We start from the raw sequence: 18,105 nt of genomic DNA on the forward strand, positions 1-18,105 counted from the left end.
CGGGTTTGCAGACTTTTGGGGTGGGTGCACATGCACCTTTTCAAGAACCTTGAACAAATTTGATTAAGCAGCCTGGAGTTCCTTGTTCCAGCTGATGTGCTGCTATCTTTTATGTCCCTACGGCCCCGTATTCCAAGGACATTAAGTGGAGGGCACTTGGAAGCTTCCCTGGGCCCTGACTTGGAGCTAGACGTGTTGGCCCCGTTGGATCATGGCAACAGTCACGAACCCTCAGATCGACGTGGAAGTTGAGGAGTGCCTCATAATGAAAGTGGAAAAGGACTCCGAGTGGGCATCGGAGCCCATTCTGGAAAGATCGTACAGCACTGAATGTGAATCCTTTCGTAAATGCTTCCGGCAGTTCTGTTACAAGGATGTGACAGGACCCCACGAAGCGTTCAGTAAACTCTGGGAACTCTGCTGCCGGTGGTTGAAGCCAGAAATGCGTTCCAAGGAACAGATCCTCGAGCAGCTGGTCATCGAACAGTTTCTCACCATTCTGCCTGAGAAGATTCAGGCCTGGGCGCAGAAGCAGTGTCCAGAAAGTGGAGAGGAGGCAGTGGCCCTAGTAGTGCATTTGGAGAAAGAGACCAGAAGATTTCGAAAGCAGGTGAGCCAGGATGTGGTGGAAAAGATGGGTGGGCAGGGCTTTCTGGAAGAAGAGCTCATTATAGAAATAAACGGGACTTTCAAAAGATCCATAAACCGAATGCCCCTAAAAGCAGATTTCAATTTCATACTAAATGGAGGCGAGAATTTTGGTTGAACTTTTATCTTGCAAATTAAACTAAAAGTGTGGTTTGTGTGTTCTAATCCTCAGTATGATGTTTCTACCAAAACTATAAAGACAGTACTAAATAATTAATGCCTCACAGGATTTGTCTTTGGTAGGAAAGGGAGATGTCATGGGATACTCCAGATCCTCCTTTATCCTTTAGCATTCCAGCCACCATCTTTTTTTTTAATATTTCTTTTTTTTTATTGAGTATCTTCTTCATTTACATTGCCAATGATAAAACTTTTCCCAATTTTCTCCCTCCCAAAATCTCCCCTTCCCAAAGATTCCCTACCCCTCCTCCCACCCCCTGCCTCCATGTATATGCCCCTCTACCCAACACACTCCCCCTCCCCCTCACTTCCCCCAACCCCCCTTCATTTCCCTTTGTTGGGGCCTCTATTGAGCCTTTACCTGACCAAAGACCACTCCTCCCACTGATGCCCAACAAGGCATTCCTCTGCCACATTTTTGGCTGCAACCATGTGTACCCCTTGATTGATGGTTCAGTCCCTGGGAGTCTTGGGGTATCTGGGTGTCCGAAGTCATTGTTCTTCCCATGGGGCTATAAACCCCTTCAGCTCCTCCGGACCACCCTCCAAATCCTCCATTGGGGACCCCAAGCCCAGTCCAATAGTTGGTTGCTAGTTTCTGCCTCTGTATTTGTAGGGCTCTGGCAGGGCCCCTCTGGAGACAGCCATGGCATGCTCCCTTTGGTACACGCTTCTTGTCATAGTGTCGGGGTTTGGTTACTGTTTATAGGATGAATCCCCAGGTAGGACAGTAGCTGGGTGGCCTTTACTTCAGACTCTGCTCCACACATTGCCTCCCTTATTGCTCTTGTGAGTATTATGTTCCCTTTCTCAGAGGAACCATAGCACCCTCACTTAAGTCCTCCTCCTTCTTGAGCTTCCTGTGCTGGGTGAATTGTAACTTGTTTATTTTGAGCTTTTGAACTAGCATCTGTTTATTAGTGCATACCATGTGCGTTCTTTTGTGACGGGTTACCTCGCTCAAGATGACACTTTCTAGTTCCATCTATTTGCCTAAGAATTTCATGAATTCGTTGTTTTTAATAGCTGAATAGTACTCCATTGTGTATATATACCACAGTTTCTGTATCCATTCCTCTGTTGAGGGACATCTGGGTTCTTTCCAGCTTCTGGCTATTATAAATAAGGCTGCTATGAACATAATGGAGCATGTGTCCTTATTACATGTTGGAGCATCTTCTGGGTATATGCCCAGGAGTGGTATAGCTGGGTCCACAGGTAGTACTATGTCTAATTTTCTGAGGAATCGCCAAACTGATTTCCAGAGTGCAATCCCACCAACAATGAAGAAGTGTTCCTCTTTCCCCACATCCTCTCCAGCATCTTCCAGCCACCATCTTATGAAATACTCTTAGTGCGCCTTGGCTGGCGCTCACCCAGTTTAACTGCCAGATCGTCACTGTTCGATGTCCTTGCTTGCTGGTCTATAGTTATAGCCAACGCTCTGTTAACCTTGTGAAGGCTGCGGTGTTTGACAGGTTTACAGTTTCACCTTGCACAGGGTTTACACAGGAGTTGATTTTGTAAGTCTTCATTTTACTAGTGTCCTGATTAGTTCTCAGTGTATCTGATGTATAAGAGGACTTTGTAGTAACAACCTCTCAAAAATACACAAATAAAGAGCACTCTCCTTTTCCATATTCCCAAAAACAACTGTCAGCCCACTTTAGTCTGTGGAGATTCCCTCCCCCTCCCCACTCAGTTCTTCTGCCCTTTAACATCCCCGTGGGATTTCACCCAGGTCTACGGTTCTTTTCCTCTGCTTTTCTATGTTGATGTTGACTTTATTTTGCAGGTCAGTAGCCCTCAGCATTCAGAGAAACAAGCCCCACCTAGAACTGTGTGGGAAGTAGCTGACTTTGAGCCAGAGCAGCTGGAGACCCAGCACAGGGTTGTTTCTCGGGAAGAAGCTGGAAGACTCCACTCGGGACACCAGGAACAGCTGAACCAAAAAAGGGAACATAGGCCATTACCTAAGAATGGTAAGGACTTAAAGTCCACCAGGTCAGAGACCATGTACTTTACACTGTATCCCTAACACAATGGCCTGCTCAGGAGAGCTCCCTTCGGTATCCATTTAAAAAATAAATTGAATAGTTGAGATAAGTGTTTCATCTGTTTTCAAGAGTCAGACATATTTGCTACCAAAATAAAATGGGATCATACAGATGGAAATTGGGGAAACTTGGCTTGTCCATGGAGGCATTGAGTCTTACTCGGTTATTTTAAATGCCCGTTCAGGGTTCAGTGTACCTTTAGTCATGCTGTATGTGAATGTGCTCTTAAAAAACTACTGAGAAATGGAAGCAAGGCATTTTTATTCCAAAACTTGACTCGAAAATAAGGCATCCCAGAATGATGTATGAAAGGGGTAAATGGTAAGACTTTCCAAACAAGGGACACCAGTGTGCCTTTCTGAATAGGTGTAGACCCATAGACTCATGCTTGAATGCTTGGCTCTTAAGGAGTGAGTGGCACGGTTAATTAGAAGGTAGGAAGTGTGTCACTGTGGGGTAGGCTTTGAGGTCTCCTGTGCTTAAGCTACACTCAGTGTGGCACGCAGTCTCCTCACTGCCTTCAGATCAAGATGTGGACCTCTCGGCTCCTCCAGCACCATGTCTGCGTGCACACTGCCATTCTTGCTTCCATTGATAATAATGGACTACACCTCTGAAACTGTAAGCCAGCCACAGTTAAATGTTTTCTTTTATAAGACTTTCCCTGCTCATGGTGTCTCTTCACAGCAGTAAAAGACTAAGACAACTAGCATGCAGAACTGCCCTCCATATGAATTCAGAAAGTCAAATATGAGAGAAAGAGGTGTCCTGTCCTTCCCAGTCCAGTTGCCTTTCCATCCCCTGAAGCGTGGCTTCATCCCAGGCCAGAAGTGAGTTGTGGAAGGATCCTGTCTAAAGGCTTCATTTGCATCTTGTCTACCCCAAGACTATGATCTTGGGCAAGAAGCATGAAAACAAGGATTAATGCATAGAGTTTAAGATCTTGGACTGGAAGAGGCAAACAGACCTGAGTTCATAACCCAGCTCTCCCATTTTTATTTCTTTCTCCGATACTGTCAAAATTATTTTTAAATTTCAACTGACTCAAAAATAGAAAATATTCACAATGGCTATACTGCCATTGCTGAATCCAACCCTAAGTAAAATAATGTATTACAGATATTAATGAATTCTGAATTAGCAGTGCGTTCCTTAGCATCCCAGTTCCCCTTATCATATGGGTTCGATAACTCTGATGACTTTAGCTGATAAGCTCAGTGTGACAGAAGATGGATATTTATAATGTCTTATCATCGTTGGCATCCATGATGAGGAAAAGCTTTTTTAGCTTGTTGAAGACTGAGGAATGGAGAGCAGAAATCTGAGGGCTAGATTTCTCAGAAAGATGATTAGCCCTGAAGGAATGTGATTTCAGCCATATGCTTTTCAGAGACTATGCTGTTTCCAAGAAAATTATTTGGGGGCTGGTAAGATGGCCCAGCAGGTAAAACTGCTTTCCTGCCAAGCCCAATGACATGAGTTCAATCCCGCGGACCCACATGGTGGAAAGAATGAGCCATTTTTTAAAATGAGGTGGGGTTTTTTGTTGTTTGTTTTTGTTTTTACCTCTATAGAAAGCAGGTAGCTCAAGCTTCTGAGATCTGCTCACAAATAAGTACACTTGTCAGTGTGTAACCTGGTGAACTCCGAGGAGGACATAGACCATGGAGACTGCTGTATAAAAAGGTCACTTTTCTCCTACCCTGAGGAGGCTATTTTAAATGTTTGCTGTGCCTGTAGCTGTACTGTTTGCTGTGTTGGCAGGGCTTAAGTAAGTTCTTGGTTCTAAAACTGTCAACTTACGTGAGGGATGACAAACTGATGACCTATACACCAAACCCGTTTTTTGTTATATTTTACCTACAAAGAATTTTTGTTTGGTATTTGGAGGTTTTGGTTTGGGTTTTGGTTTTGTTCTTTGTACTTAAGGATTACAATTTGAGAAGTCCCAGGTTTCTGGTGTCTTACTTAGAGTTTCTATTGCTGTGATGGATACTATGACCAAAAGCAACTTGGAAAGGAAAGAGTTGATTTCACTTCCACTTCCACATCAAGGAAGTCAGGACAGGAACCTCGAGACCGGAGCTGATACAGAGGTCATGGAGGGATTCTGCTTAGCAAATAGTCCTCATGGCTTGCTCAGCCTACTCTTATGCCACCTATGCCCACTTACCAGGGCTAACACTGTCAACAACTGGCTGGACCCTCTCAGATCAATCATCAGTCAAGAAAATACCCCACAGGCTTGTCTATAGGCTTGTAGCCTAGTGGGAGTGTAGGGGTGCATTTTCTCATAGAAGCTCCCTCTTCCCAGATGACTAGCTTATGCCAAGTTTACATAAAAACTAGTCAGCCTACCTGGCTTCTCCTGGAAAAGTCAGAAATAATGAGTCTCCAAGGGCCACAATCTCACACAGAAACATCATCATAGACTGTGCACTTCAGTGCCCCTGTCCCAACCCTTTCCTTATGCACATTACCTGCTTGTTCCTGAAGCATTTGAGTTGTGAGCCCAGTATTTGGATAAGGTATATTTACTGTGAACTCACTAAAAATCATTTCTGTGTGTAGGTTTTAATACCTTCTCATTTCTTAAAAGGAAACAGCTACCGGATGTGCAGGCAAACACTTTTAATCCCAGCAATCAGGAGGTAGAGACAGATGGTGTACTGGCTGGTTTTGAGTGTCAGCTTGACACAGGCTAGAGTTATCACAGAGAAAGGAGTTTCAGTTGGGGAAGTACCTCCATGAGATCTAACTGTGAGGCATTTTCTCAATTAGTGATCAGGGGGGAGGGCCCCTTGTGGGTGATACCATCTCTGGGCTGTATTCTTGGGTTCTATAAGAGAGCAGGCTGAGCAAGCCAGGGGAAGCAAGCCAGTAAGAAACATCTCTCTATGGCCTCTGCATCAGCTCCTGCTTCCTGACCTGCTTGAGTTCCAGTCCTGACTTCCTTTAGTGATGAACTGCAATGTGCAAGTGTAAGCTCAATAAACCCTTTCCTCCCCATCTTGCTTCTTGGTCATGAGGTTTGTGCAGGAATAGAAACCCTGACTAAGACAGGTGGCTCCCTGACTTTCAGGCTAGCCTGGTCTACAGAGTGAGTCTAGGACAGCCAGGACAACACAGATCCCCACCCCACCCATGACCTCTTCCACCCTCTCTCCCTCCCCCCCCTCTGGTGTGCGCTCATGCACACACACACACACTTCAGAGTACTCTAAGAATACTATACACAATCGCTGTTTCTTCTCTTTTTGCAGCTCACTCTTCTGCCTGGGTTTCTGTCCCTAGTGAGGAGTGGAACACTGTCGAGGAAGAAGTGACAACCCAGGTAATGTTCTCCCAAGTGAATTGTAATTGTCATCCCGGGCCTGCCTTCTAGGGAATTCAGTCATGTATTTCCTGTGCCAGCCTACATTCTTTATTCTTCCAGGAGTCCTTTCCCTTCATTTCTTTTCCAGAAGAGGTTGGACTCAGTCCTCTCAGTAACAGAACCCCGCGCTGGATCAGCTCTTACGCCAGCTAATCCTAATTCTTCACTCTATCTTGCTCTTGACTTGATACATGATACACACGTATTTCCTTGACTCAGTTCTTCTTTAGGGCTCTTCCCTGCTTCATCCATGGCTCGTTATCCTTCAGAGACCCTTGCAGTTGTCTTGGTAGTCACTGGTGTTAGTGTTGTTACAGGAACCAGTGAGAAACGTCCACACAGTGAGAAGCCTTTCCTACAAAAAGAGCGTACAGCAAGTCCCTGCGCACAAGGATCTCTACCATGAAATCAGGAAGGAAAGTGCAGGGGGTGTGGTTTCTCTGGGTAAGCATTATTTCCTTTAAAATAATAGACCAGCAGATTTCAAATATGTTAAGTCTTGCTGGTGATTAATACTTGTAAATGTTACTGCTTAAAGCAGCAGTTCTCAACCTGTGGGTAGAAACTCCTTTGGCAAACCTGTTAATCTCCAAAAATATTCACATTACAATTCACAAGCACAGTTATGGAGTAGCAACAAAAGTAACTTTTAGGTTGGGGGTCACCACAACATGAGAAACTGTATTAAAGGGCTGCAGCTTTAGGATGCTTGAGATCCACTGGCTTAACAGATCTCCACACATCACCCAATGTAGTAACATACATATCTGTTCCCGTTCCTTATTCATGTGCTCTTTCCAGTAAGAACATAATAGTAATTGGAGCACTGAACAGGAATTAGACATGAGTACCATTTTTATATTACAGGAAATGCAAACTCAATCCATCAGCTGAAGGTCTGTGAAGTCACCAGGTCTTTCTACAGCTTGTTTTTATTTACTAATAATGACCTCGACACCTAAATAGAGCTGCCTAACAAGTGGATGAGAAGCTGTTAAATGTTTGTTGGATGGGTAGAAATCTTAATAAGTAAGAAGTAATTTAAATTCAGTAACTTTAGTAGCATATTGTGAATTATTTAAGTAGACGAGTAATCGGGCATATGTGACCCCTGAAGTGCCACTCTATAAGCAGATTGTCAGAGACTGTCTCCGTCTGCTTTAACAGGAGAGATAGGTGCTGTCCATTCCTGTGGGAGCTTTTATTCAGAAGCCAGGCTAATGTGTAATATTATACACCAAGGCTGGGGAAGCAGCTCAGTCAGTAAGGCACTTGCAAGCACGAAGACATGAGCTTGGCATGTGAAGCCCAAGTTTTTAAAAGTCAGGGATGGTGGCTTGTGCTTGTAAACCCGGGATGGGGAGGCAGGGATGGGAAGATCCGAGGAGCTCACTGACCAGCCAGTGTAGCCTACCCAGCAATGAGATACTTGATCCCCAACATACAAAAAAGGTGGGTAAACTAGAGGGATTGCTCAGTCGGTAAAGTGCTTACATGAGAACCTGAATTTAATCCTCAGAACCCATTTCAGAGAGAGACAGAGCCAGAAAACTCGATGTAGTGGTATGTTCTTATAGTCCTGGTCCTGGGAGCAGAGCAAAGGAAAGTGGATCCCTTAGGTCTCACTAGTAAGCCAGCCCAGCCTACTAGATGAGTTACAAGTCAGTGAGAGAACATCTGTAAAAATACAAAATAAAAGTCCAGGTGCAGTGGTCTAGTCTCTAAAGCCTGCACTTAGGAGGTAGAAGCAGCCAGATCTCTGGTTAAGTTCCAGGCCAACCAGGGCTGCACAGTGAAACCCTATCTCAAAAAAGAAGGAAACAGTGCCTGAGGAGTGCCACCTGAGGTTGGCCTCTGACCTCTACACACATACGCACACAAGTGAACCCCAACACACATAGACACACAAGTGAACCCAACACACATAGACACACAAGTGAACCCCAACACACATAGGCCCACAAGTGATCCCCTTCACACATAGGCACACAAGTGAACCCCTACACACATAGGCACACAAGTGAACCCCTTCACACATAGGAACACAAGTGAACCCCTACACATAGGCACACAAGTGAACCCCTTCATATTATATAAGTGCCTCCACAGTGATTTGGTTTTCTTTACAAATATATCTCGAAGAGCTGGGGTGCATGGTGGTTGTGGGTTTTAGTGTTTTCAAGTCACCTCCCTACTGTTTCCACAATGGCTAGATGCATTCCCATCAGCAGTGCATGGGGTTCACACTCTTATCTCTCTGATGCTAACCACTGTAATAGATGTGAGCTAACTCGTGGTTTGAATTTGTTTTTCCCTGTTAATTAATGGTGTTGAGTACCTGTTTGTGAGCCTGTTGGCCATTTGCACATCAGATTCTTAGCCCATTTTTATCAGATTTTTTTTATAATAATTGCATGATCCTGTACATTTTCAGTTTTAACCTCTTAAAATATAAATGGTTGTAAGTATTTCTGCCTGAACTGTAGGCTTTTACTTTGCTTTGTTGGTTATTTTCCTTGTTGTGCTTAAACTTTTAACGCCTCTGCTTTGGTTGTTATATCAAAGGAAAAAAGTCATTTCCAAGACTAGTGTCAACTCCCCTCTCCCTGTGCTTTCTTCCAGGGAATTTATGGTTCAGGACCCTCATTTAGGTCTCACATATGTGCATGCATGGGGGTGGTGCATGTGGAGGCCAGCAGTCAGTTTCTGATGTCGTCCTCAATTCTCTTCCACCACATTCTCTGAAACATGCTCTCTCACTGAACCTGGAGACCTTTTGCTGAAATTACAAGCACTTGTCACCATGCCTGCCTTTCATGGATGCTGGGGATCACATTCAAGTCCTTGAGCACTTTACCCACTGAGCATCTTCCCTGCCCCATATGTAGGTATTTAATGTATTTCAAGTTAATTGTTGTGAGTGGTATAAGGTAATAGTCCAGTGTCACTCTTTTACATGTAGAGATTCCCTTTTCCTAGCACCATTCATTGAACATACTTTCCTCTTCCCTTGTCAAAGATTAGCCGACTATATATGAATGGGTTTATTTCAGAATAGTTTGTCTATATTATGGCTATTCTATTTTATTTTTTCTGTTTTATATCAATATCATTCTGTGTGATTAATATAGTTTAATAAAAATTCTTTACTTTTTTAATAGCCCCAGAGGGTGTGTGTGTGTGTGTGTGTGTGTGTGTACACTGAGTCAAGGAAGGATTTAGGGCATGTATATATAAGTAAAGGAAACAAATATTGAGTTAACTGTGGTGACTCAGGACTTGGATCCTAACACTTTAAAACTGAGGCAGATGGATGGTTAGAAGCTTGAAGCCATCATAGTGCGTTCAGACTAGCCTGAGTTACAGTATCATTCAAAAGAAAGAGTCAGAAGTAATGAAACATTTCTTGCCCTTGAGGGCATTTCTGAAAGAACTAGCTAGATGGAAGCAGTACATATATGAGACAAGAGTATGTCATTTCTAGATTTCTGTGCCAAAGAAGTCATTTAAGAAGACAAGTGTGCATGGTCCTGGCTGAGGAAGGCTTTGCTGTAAACAAATAATACAGGAGAACATGTTTTCACAGGAGGCTAGGGTGTGTAGTAATGACATCTGTACCTACTGTGAAATATATTTCTCTTACCATAGGAGACACTGTGTCTACACCTAACAAAATAGCCCAGTTGGAACAAAAACAGGAACCATGGAGTGTAGGTCTTCATTCCTCAAATAAGAGGAATGGTGTCCTGCAGAGCAACTGCATCAAAGAGAAGTCAGTGCGAGCTGCTCAGATCCCAGCAAGGACTGCAGGGAAAGTGTGGCGAGAGCAGCAACAGTGGGGTTTAGAAGATGAAAAGATTGCGGGTGTGCACTGGAGCTATGAAGAAACCAAGACTTTTCTTGCAATTCTCAAGGAATCTCGCTTTTATGAAACACTCCAGGCTTGTCCCCGAAATAGCCAGGTATATGGTGCTGTGGCTGAATGGTTGCGAGAATGTGGCTTCCTCCGAACACCAGAGCAGTGCCGGACAAAGTTCAAAAGTCTTCAGAAGAGTTATCGAAAAGTAAGAAATGGCCACATGCTAGAACCCTGTGCCTTCTTTGAGGACATGGATGCCTTGTTAAACCCTACAGCCCACAGTTCATCTACTGAGAGGCCAAAGGCTGTGATCTCTCTCCCACTAAAGAGAACTGCTAGTAGTGCTAAAGAGCAGGTCGGTTTGGTGGAGGACGAGGAAGGTGCTGAAGACTCTGATGGTAATGAAGTGGGCATTGAGTTGATACGCAAGTCTGAAATCCGTGCTGCCCCTGTCTTGTTTCAAAACCTAAGTGGTAAGAATTGAATTGTCCCCCGCCCCCAACCCCACCTTCAGGCTTGGTATGAAGATAGAACTGTTCTCTTGTGGGAAAAGCATTACGTTAGACTAACCCTAGAGAGGGCTCTCACACTCCAGGCTGCTTTCACGATGATGCCCCACAACTGAAAGTGCACTTGGGTGTTTGCTGTTGTTCCCAGCGTAGTCTGAGCGCCGCTCTCAGGGGCCTGCAGGCTCTTTTTCAGGTTAGAGTGAAGCATGGTTTTTAAACATTTGGGAGTCAAGGTAGAGAGATGACTCAGTAGTTAAGAGGCCTGGATGCTCTTACAGAAGACCCAGGTTTAGTTCCCAGCATCTACATGGCAGCTCATAACTATCTGTCACTCCAGTTCCAGAGAGTCCAACACCTTCTGGCCTCTGGGTACTACACACACATACTACATATATATAGCTGCAGGCTTTCATATACACATAATAAATCATATTCATTATAGTCCTTCCTATAGAAGGGAAGAAATGGAGCTAAAGAGTTCTGAGTGTGTAGTATTATTTGATGATTACTATAACCAGTTGTATTATAATAAATGAAGGATGCATTATTAGTCCATACAGTATAGCCAGTAACAAACAAACAGTATAAGGAGTAGAGAAAATGAAACAAACTTTTTTCTGCCCAATTCAAAAATACAAGAAAGGAGAGTAAACAGAGCACAGAACAGACGAGTCACTTAAGAGATTATCATACCCATAGCTACTTGGACATAGCTCTCAGTCTCAAGGAAAACTGGTAAAAAGATTAAGAACTTTCAGTCTGTTCTTTTGGGGTTGTAATTCATTTTCTGAACAACTTGGAAAAGACAATTGTAGGTAGCTAAATCCTTTAGTTTGTTTCCATAGCAATGGCAGTATGAGAGACTATACAGACTCTTCCAAGTAAACCCTTTCAGAATTTTGGCTAATTATTTAAAAATTGATGCTTGCAGGTTGAATCTTTGTATCCAGAAACACAACATCTTATTTTTTCAAGTTATTTTAATGTGTTTAAATAAAGAATTAGAGATTTTTAACATAAACTTTTCTGCTTTTTACAAAGCTTTTTTTCTAGATATTCCTTATTTCCTATTGCTATCATGAATAGAACTTTTACTCATAATTTTCTTTATCCTTGAGAAGTTTGCAAATGTATACAATGAAACATTATCATATACCCCACCAGTTCCCTCCAACTTCCAGAAACAAGTCCCCATCCCAACTTCATCTATTTTTTAGCTATTTGTTTGTTTACTAACCTACTAAATACAATTAGTGCTGCCTATATGGGGATGGGGATGGGACCATCCTCTGAAGTATAGGTAATCTACCAGTAGGAACTCCCTCAAAAAAGAACAATTCTCTCTCTTACAAAAGCTGTCAAATGCTAGTAGGGCCTGGAGAAACACACGCGCACACACGCGCACACACACACACACACACATACCCCTATGCTAGAATTTTGACTACCTGTGTAGGTCTTCTACAAATAACCATCTCTGGTGTGAGTTCCTGAGTGCAGTGTCCTGTCATGTCCAAAAGACAGTGTTCTATTACACTGTCGAATGTGTACGATAGAGAAGGTCCAGGCACCTTTTCTTATATCTTTAAACTCTATCCTTGAATGGCAGGTGTGCACTGGGGCTATGAAGAAACCAAGACTTTTCTTGATATCCTTCAAGAGACCCGGTTTTATGAAGCACTTCAAGCCTGTCATCGGAAGAGTAAGTTATATGGTGTCGTGGCTGAACAGCTTCGAGAGTGTGGCTTTCTCCGCACACCAGAGCAATGCCGAACCAAGTTCAAAAGCCTTCAGAAGAGTTATCGAAAAGTGAAGAATGGTCATGTACTAGAGTCCTGCGCATTTTACAAGGAGATGGATGCCCTGGTTAACTACCGTACATCTGCCCTTTCCACCAACACCTCAGAAGAAATCCCATCATTCTCAAGGCAAGAGAGGGGACATATTGAGGTTGAACCCCAAGAGCCTACAACCTGGGAACCTGAGGAGACCTCACAGGAGGCAGTGTTAGAAGATTCTGGCAGCGAGAGAATGAGTGAGGAGGAAATTACAGAAGAGCCAGAACTTGAAGGACCTTCAGGCCTACCACAAAGCCTGACTGGTAAGGGTCTTGGGGCTTCTGGTCAAAGTGAGGAGAAAGTGTGACTTCCTGAAAATCAGTACACCTAGCACATAGCTCGTGTACATTTATTCACTCAGAAGATATTTGAGTGCTCTTTGCTGTTAGAGGAAAAGGGAAATAGAACTAAGTAAAATGTGTCCTGTTCTCATGGTACTTTCTTTTCAAGGAGGGGCTCAGCTGCTCACATTCTGTTGGTTCAGACTTTGGGACTTTAGCCTTGGTTTCTGTCTTGATATGTCATACAGTGTTTTGTTTCTGGAAAAACTATAGAGAAGAATATGAGATTCTACACTTAAAAAATACTTGAAGGAAGAAGACGGTCAGCAAGCTCCAATCAGAAACATCTCGCTGCTGTGTGTGTGATGTGTGTGAGAAAAGGGAATGCAGGGATAAGATGAGGGATTCATTCTGCCCCCGAGCTTCAGCGGCTGATGAGCCACTGCCCACTGGTGTGCTTGCTGACAGCTGAACTCCAGCTTAAGCATAGACACACTAAAGCCCGCAGGTGTCCTGTACAGACCATGGCTTGCTGAGTAGACTATCTTCTCTGCCTGCCAGCTTCCACTGCCATAGCCCCTGTTCTAGTCCTTCTGTCCTCTGTTCCTTGCCTAGGCTGTAAAAGTCTGAAAACCAACTTTTCTCACCTGTACTTTTTTTTTTAAGAGAAAGAGGCCCCAACTGTAGCTCAGGCTGGCCTGGAACTGGTGATCCTCCTGCCTATACCACTTGAGCTCTGGGATTGCCGGCGTGTGTCTTCCTGCCCAGCTTCTCACCCATGTTTTGTTAAGTTGTACTTACTCTGTGCTCATCCTATCCTTCAAGGTGTGTATGCTCCTGTTTTCTTTCTCTAGGCTTACTTTGAAACAAAACTCCATGCTGTGTTCTATGTGCCCCTTAAGCTCTCTCTTATCCAAGCCGTGACTCATGATCCCTGCCAAACTCCACACCTTGAACAAATTTGGCTCTAGACATCTGTGGTCATTTTGCCTTCATGTATGTCTGTGTAACATGTACCTGTCTGGTGCCCACAGAGGCTAGAAGAGGGTTTAGTTCCCTGGAACTGAAGTTACAGATCATCGAAAGCCATAAACCCAAGTCCTCTGGAAAAGCAACCTATTCTTTAACTATTGAGCCATCTTTGTGGTTTCAGCTTCCTTTTTAATAACTATAAAAGAGTCCCTGTGAATATTTTTAAGTTACCTCCAGATTGTAATCAAATTATCAGTTACTGTTGGAATAAACTTAATAGGCTGAGACTTCCTCTAAATCCCAGAACAATGTTGGATTGAATAAGAAAACCTCTTTCTCCACATCTTTGCCAACATGTGCTGCCACCTGAGTTTCTGATCTTAGCCATTCTGACTGGTGTAAGGTGGAATCTCAAGGTCGTTTTGATTTGCATTTCCCTGATCACTAAGGACTTTGACCATTTCTTTAAGTCCTTCTCAGCCATTCAAGATTCCTCTCTGTAAATTCTCTGTTTAGTTCTATATCCCATTTTTTGATTGGGTTGTTTGGTTTTTTGGGAGGTTACCTTCTTGATATATATATATATATATATATATATATATATATATATATATATATATATATATATATCGTGTGTGTGTGTGTGTGTGTGTGTGTGTTTGAGTTCTTTATATATTAATCCCCCCTATCAGATCTGTAGGTTTCCAATTTGTCCTGTGCTATACAGAAGCTTTTCAGTTTCATGAGGTCCCATTTATCAATTTTTTATCTTAGAGCCTGAGCCATTGGAGTTCTGTTTAGGAAACCCCTCCCCCATGCCAATGAGTTCAAGGCTCTTTTCCACTTTCTCTTCTATTAGATTCAGTATATCTGGTTTTATGTTGAGGTCCTTGATCCACTTGGACTTAAGTTTTATGCAAGGTGACAAATATGGATGTATTTTTCTACATACAGACTGCCAATTAGACCAACAACATTTATTGAATTTGCTTTCTTTTTTCCACTGTATATTTTTGGCTTTTTGTCAAAGATCAAGTGTCTGTAAGTGTGTAGTTTTATTTCTGAATCTTCAATTATAGTCCATTGATCAACATGTCTGTCTCTGTACCAATACCATGCAGTTTTTATCACTATTGTTATTTTATCACTATTTTATTGTTAAGTATGGTTTTCTCTATTCTGGGTTATTTGTTTTTCCAGATGAATTTGATAATTTCTCTTTCCATGTCTTTGAAGAATTGTGTTGGAATTTTGATGAGGATTGCATTGAATCTGTAGGTTGCTTTTGGTAGAATGGCCATTTTTACTATGTTAATTCTACCAATCCATGAGCAAGGGTGATCTCTCCATTATCTGAGGTCTTCTTCAGTTTCTTTCTTGAGAGACTTGAAGTTCTTGTTATACAGATCTTTCATTTGTTTGGTTCACTTAGTTACCCCCAAGATATTTTATAATATTTGTGACTATTGTGAAGCGTGTTGTTTCCCAAATTTTTTTCTCAGCCTGTTTATTGCTAGTATAAAGAAAGGCCACGGATTAATTTGAGTTAATTTTATACCCAGCCACTTTGCTGAAGTTATCAGCTGTAGAAGTTCTCTGGTAGAATTTTGGGGGTTGCTTATGTATACTACCGTATCATCTGCAAATAGTGATACCCTGACTTCTTCTTTGCCATGGCTGCCCTCCAAGAGGCCCAACAAGCAGCTGAAAGAGTCAGGTGCAGATATTTACATCTAGCCAATGGACAGAAGCCAGGGACCCCTGTGGTTGAATTAGGGAAAAGCTAGAAGTAGCTGAGGAGGAGGAGGACCCCATAGGAGACCAGCAGTCTCAACTAGCCTGGATCCCCGAGATCTCTTAGACACTGAGCCACCAATCAGGCAACATACACCAGCTGATACATATAAAGCAGAGGACTAGGCAGAGGTCTGGCCTCAGTGAGAGAAGATGCACCTAACCTGTCAGCATTGGGTGGACCAGGAGGTAGCAGCTGGACTATAAAGGAAGATAGTAATAATAACAGCTAACATCACAGCAGATTTTCATATAAGGTAATGAACTGACTGTTGGCTGCCCTGCTCTTCTCAATTCATGTTGTAGCTAGCTTGCCCACTCACCAGCAGTTTCACTGGATCATGTGGTTGGGAAGTCATGTTGACACTTGTAGGAACAAGATGGTTGCTTAAGAACAAGGGTTTGGGAATCAAAGCTAACATTGAGCCTAAAATACTCAGCTTTTGAAATGTTTGTGGATGGCAACAATGTGTCTTTTAGAATTTGCATCAGAGTAGTCTGCATAGAGAGCAGGGAGTATTGTGAATGGAGATGAAACTGCATTAGTCATAAATAGATCATTGTTAAAGGTAAGTAAGTAGTTCATGGAAGTTCTTTATACATATTACACTGTTTATTCTTCTGTGTCTGTGATTTTCCCATAATTAAAAATTGATAACAAAAACAGAATTAACAAGTGACCAGGATGTTGCCAGAACCAAACTATGTCATTCCAAAGCTTCTGTCAACATAGGGTGTATGTCATGCTTCCATAAAACTCCACAGAGAAGCGGAATCCAAGGTCACCTTACAGGGAATGGGGTGTAATGAAAGAGTGAAGAATTCCAGCTTTGGAAACAGTAAAACCGAGTGTATTCTTGAGGTCTGTTAGGTAACCGAAAAACAAGCTATAAGATGGTATGAGAAAAATAGTACTCTAAACTAGAACCTGACTAGCTATTGAGCAATTGAGAAGTATCGTGAAGAATTTAGAGTTGTCTACTAGAGTTTATTCAAATGAGGTGTAGTACAATATTTAGAATAGATGTGAAAGAAGAAAAACAGAATGAGCTACTTCAAGGAGATAAACCTAGTTATCTCTAAGTTAATCAGGATACAAATGGAGACTAGTATCTTGATATACAATTCAGTTCAAAAAAATTTGAGGACCCACAATGTGGCAAATGTCATTGGCCTTTTTATAGAACTGAAAGAGGGTAAAGTATGGTGGATTGGTCAAGTCATGGGGTGTGGCCGTGAACATTAGAGGAGCATAAGCATTGAAGGCCTGGTTAATTGATTTTGTTAATATTCAAATTTTATGAAATTCTGTTGTCTTTCCCTTTTCCAGATTTTGAAATTGGAAGCATTATTAAGGAAGACCCAACACAGGTAATATTTAGGGACACAGAGCCCCATAGGGTATTAATAGAAAAACGTAAAAGATTTGTTTCCCAGAATACCAACCCCAGTAAATACTGTAAAAGGGAGTACTTCTCAGGAAGACATTGTGAAAACCTTCAAGGAGTTAGACCAGGAAAACTGATGTCTCAACCTAGAGATGCAGGGAAGACCATGGTGCATCAGAGGCCTTTTGTGGGGAGGAGACCATACAGACTTCTCAAATATGGAGAAAACTTTGGAAGGAGTGCCCGTCTTGTATGCAGGATGACCCACCAGAAGGAGAACCCTTATAAGTGTGGTGTCTGTGGGAAGTGCTTTGGTAGGAGCAGGAGCCTAATGAGACACCAAAGGATCCACACTGGGGAAAAGCCTTTCAAATGTCTTGACTGTGGGAAAAGCTTTAATGACTCCTCAAATTTTGGAGCCCACCAGAGAATCCATACTGGAGAGAAGCCGTACAGATGCAGGGAGTGTGGGAAATGCTTCAGTCAGAGCTCAAGTCTTATCATCCATCAGAGAACCCACACTGGTGAAAAGCCCTATCAGTGTGAGGAGTGTGGGAAAAGCTTCACCAACAGTTCTCACTTCAGTGCCCACCGCAGAGTCCATATTGGAGAGAATCCCTACAAATGTGGGGACTGTGAGAAGAGCTTCAATAACTGCACAAGGTTCCGAGAACACCAGCAAATCCACAATGGAGAGAAGCCCTACACATGTGCCCAGTGTGGCAAACATTTCAATAAGAGCTCTTTTCTCACCAAACACCGGGAAGTCCACGTAAGAGAGAAGCTGCTGTCATCCTCTCCCTCCACGTACTCCCCAGAGAACCTACTGAAGGGCAAGAGTACAGAGCTCAGGAAGACCTTTCACAGTGAGCCTGCCTTTCCAGTTGCCCATTAGCCATCTGATCCTACTCCTGCTCTTGGCAAGCTTCTTAGCTATAAATTACAGTTCCCAAGACAGGCCTGAGAACAGAGTAAACCCCTCTGTTCTCTCCTCACAGTCTACCCAAGACAGGCCTGAGAATAGAAGTAAACCCCTCTGTTCTCTCCTCACAGTCTAACATGCTCAGTCTGCCTCTCCCATGAGTCTTAGCAATTTCAATAAATGAGATGATAGGATTTTTTAAATTCAAAATAAAATTCTAGAATTTTAAAAACTAGAATATTGAGGCTAACGCTGTTGTTCAGCAACTTTCAAAACTCTTG

The 18,105-nt window shown here is 42.8% G+C and overlaps 1 protein-coding gene across 1 annotated transcript; it reads left to right on the plus strand.

Moving 5' to 3' along the window:
- The first annotated feature begins 211 nt into the window (after nucleotides 1–211).
- Nucleotides 212–17,817, plus strand: Zkscan2 (zinc finger with KRAB and SCAN domains 2). The gene is made up of 7 exons (XM_052174782.1): nucleotides 212–610; nucleotides 2,624–2,810; nucleotides 6,149–6,219; nucleotides 6,579–6,705; nucleotides 9,910–10,593; nucleotides 12,239–12,730; nucleotides 16,845–17,817. Exons 1-7 carry the CDS (start codon nucleotides 212–214, stop codon nucleotides 17,795–17,797), a joined length of 2,913 nt encoding a protein of 970 aa, XP_052030742.1. The 3' UTR covers nucleotides 17,798–17,817.
- Nucleotides 17,818–18,105: the final 288 nt, after the last annotated feature.

This window comes from Apodemus sylvaticus, chromosome 1, assembly GCF_947179515.1.
Source record: "Apodemus sylvaticus chromosome 1, mApoSyl1.1, whole genome shotgun sequence".
Classification (NCBI taxonomy): Eukaryota; Metazoa; Chordata; class Mammalia; order Rodentia; family Muridae; genus Apodemus; species Apodemus sylvaticus.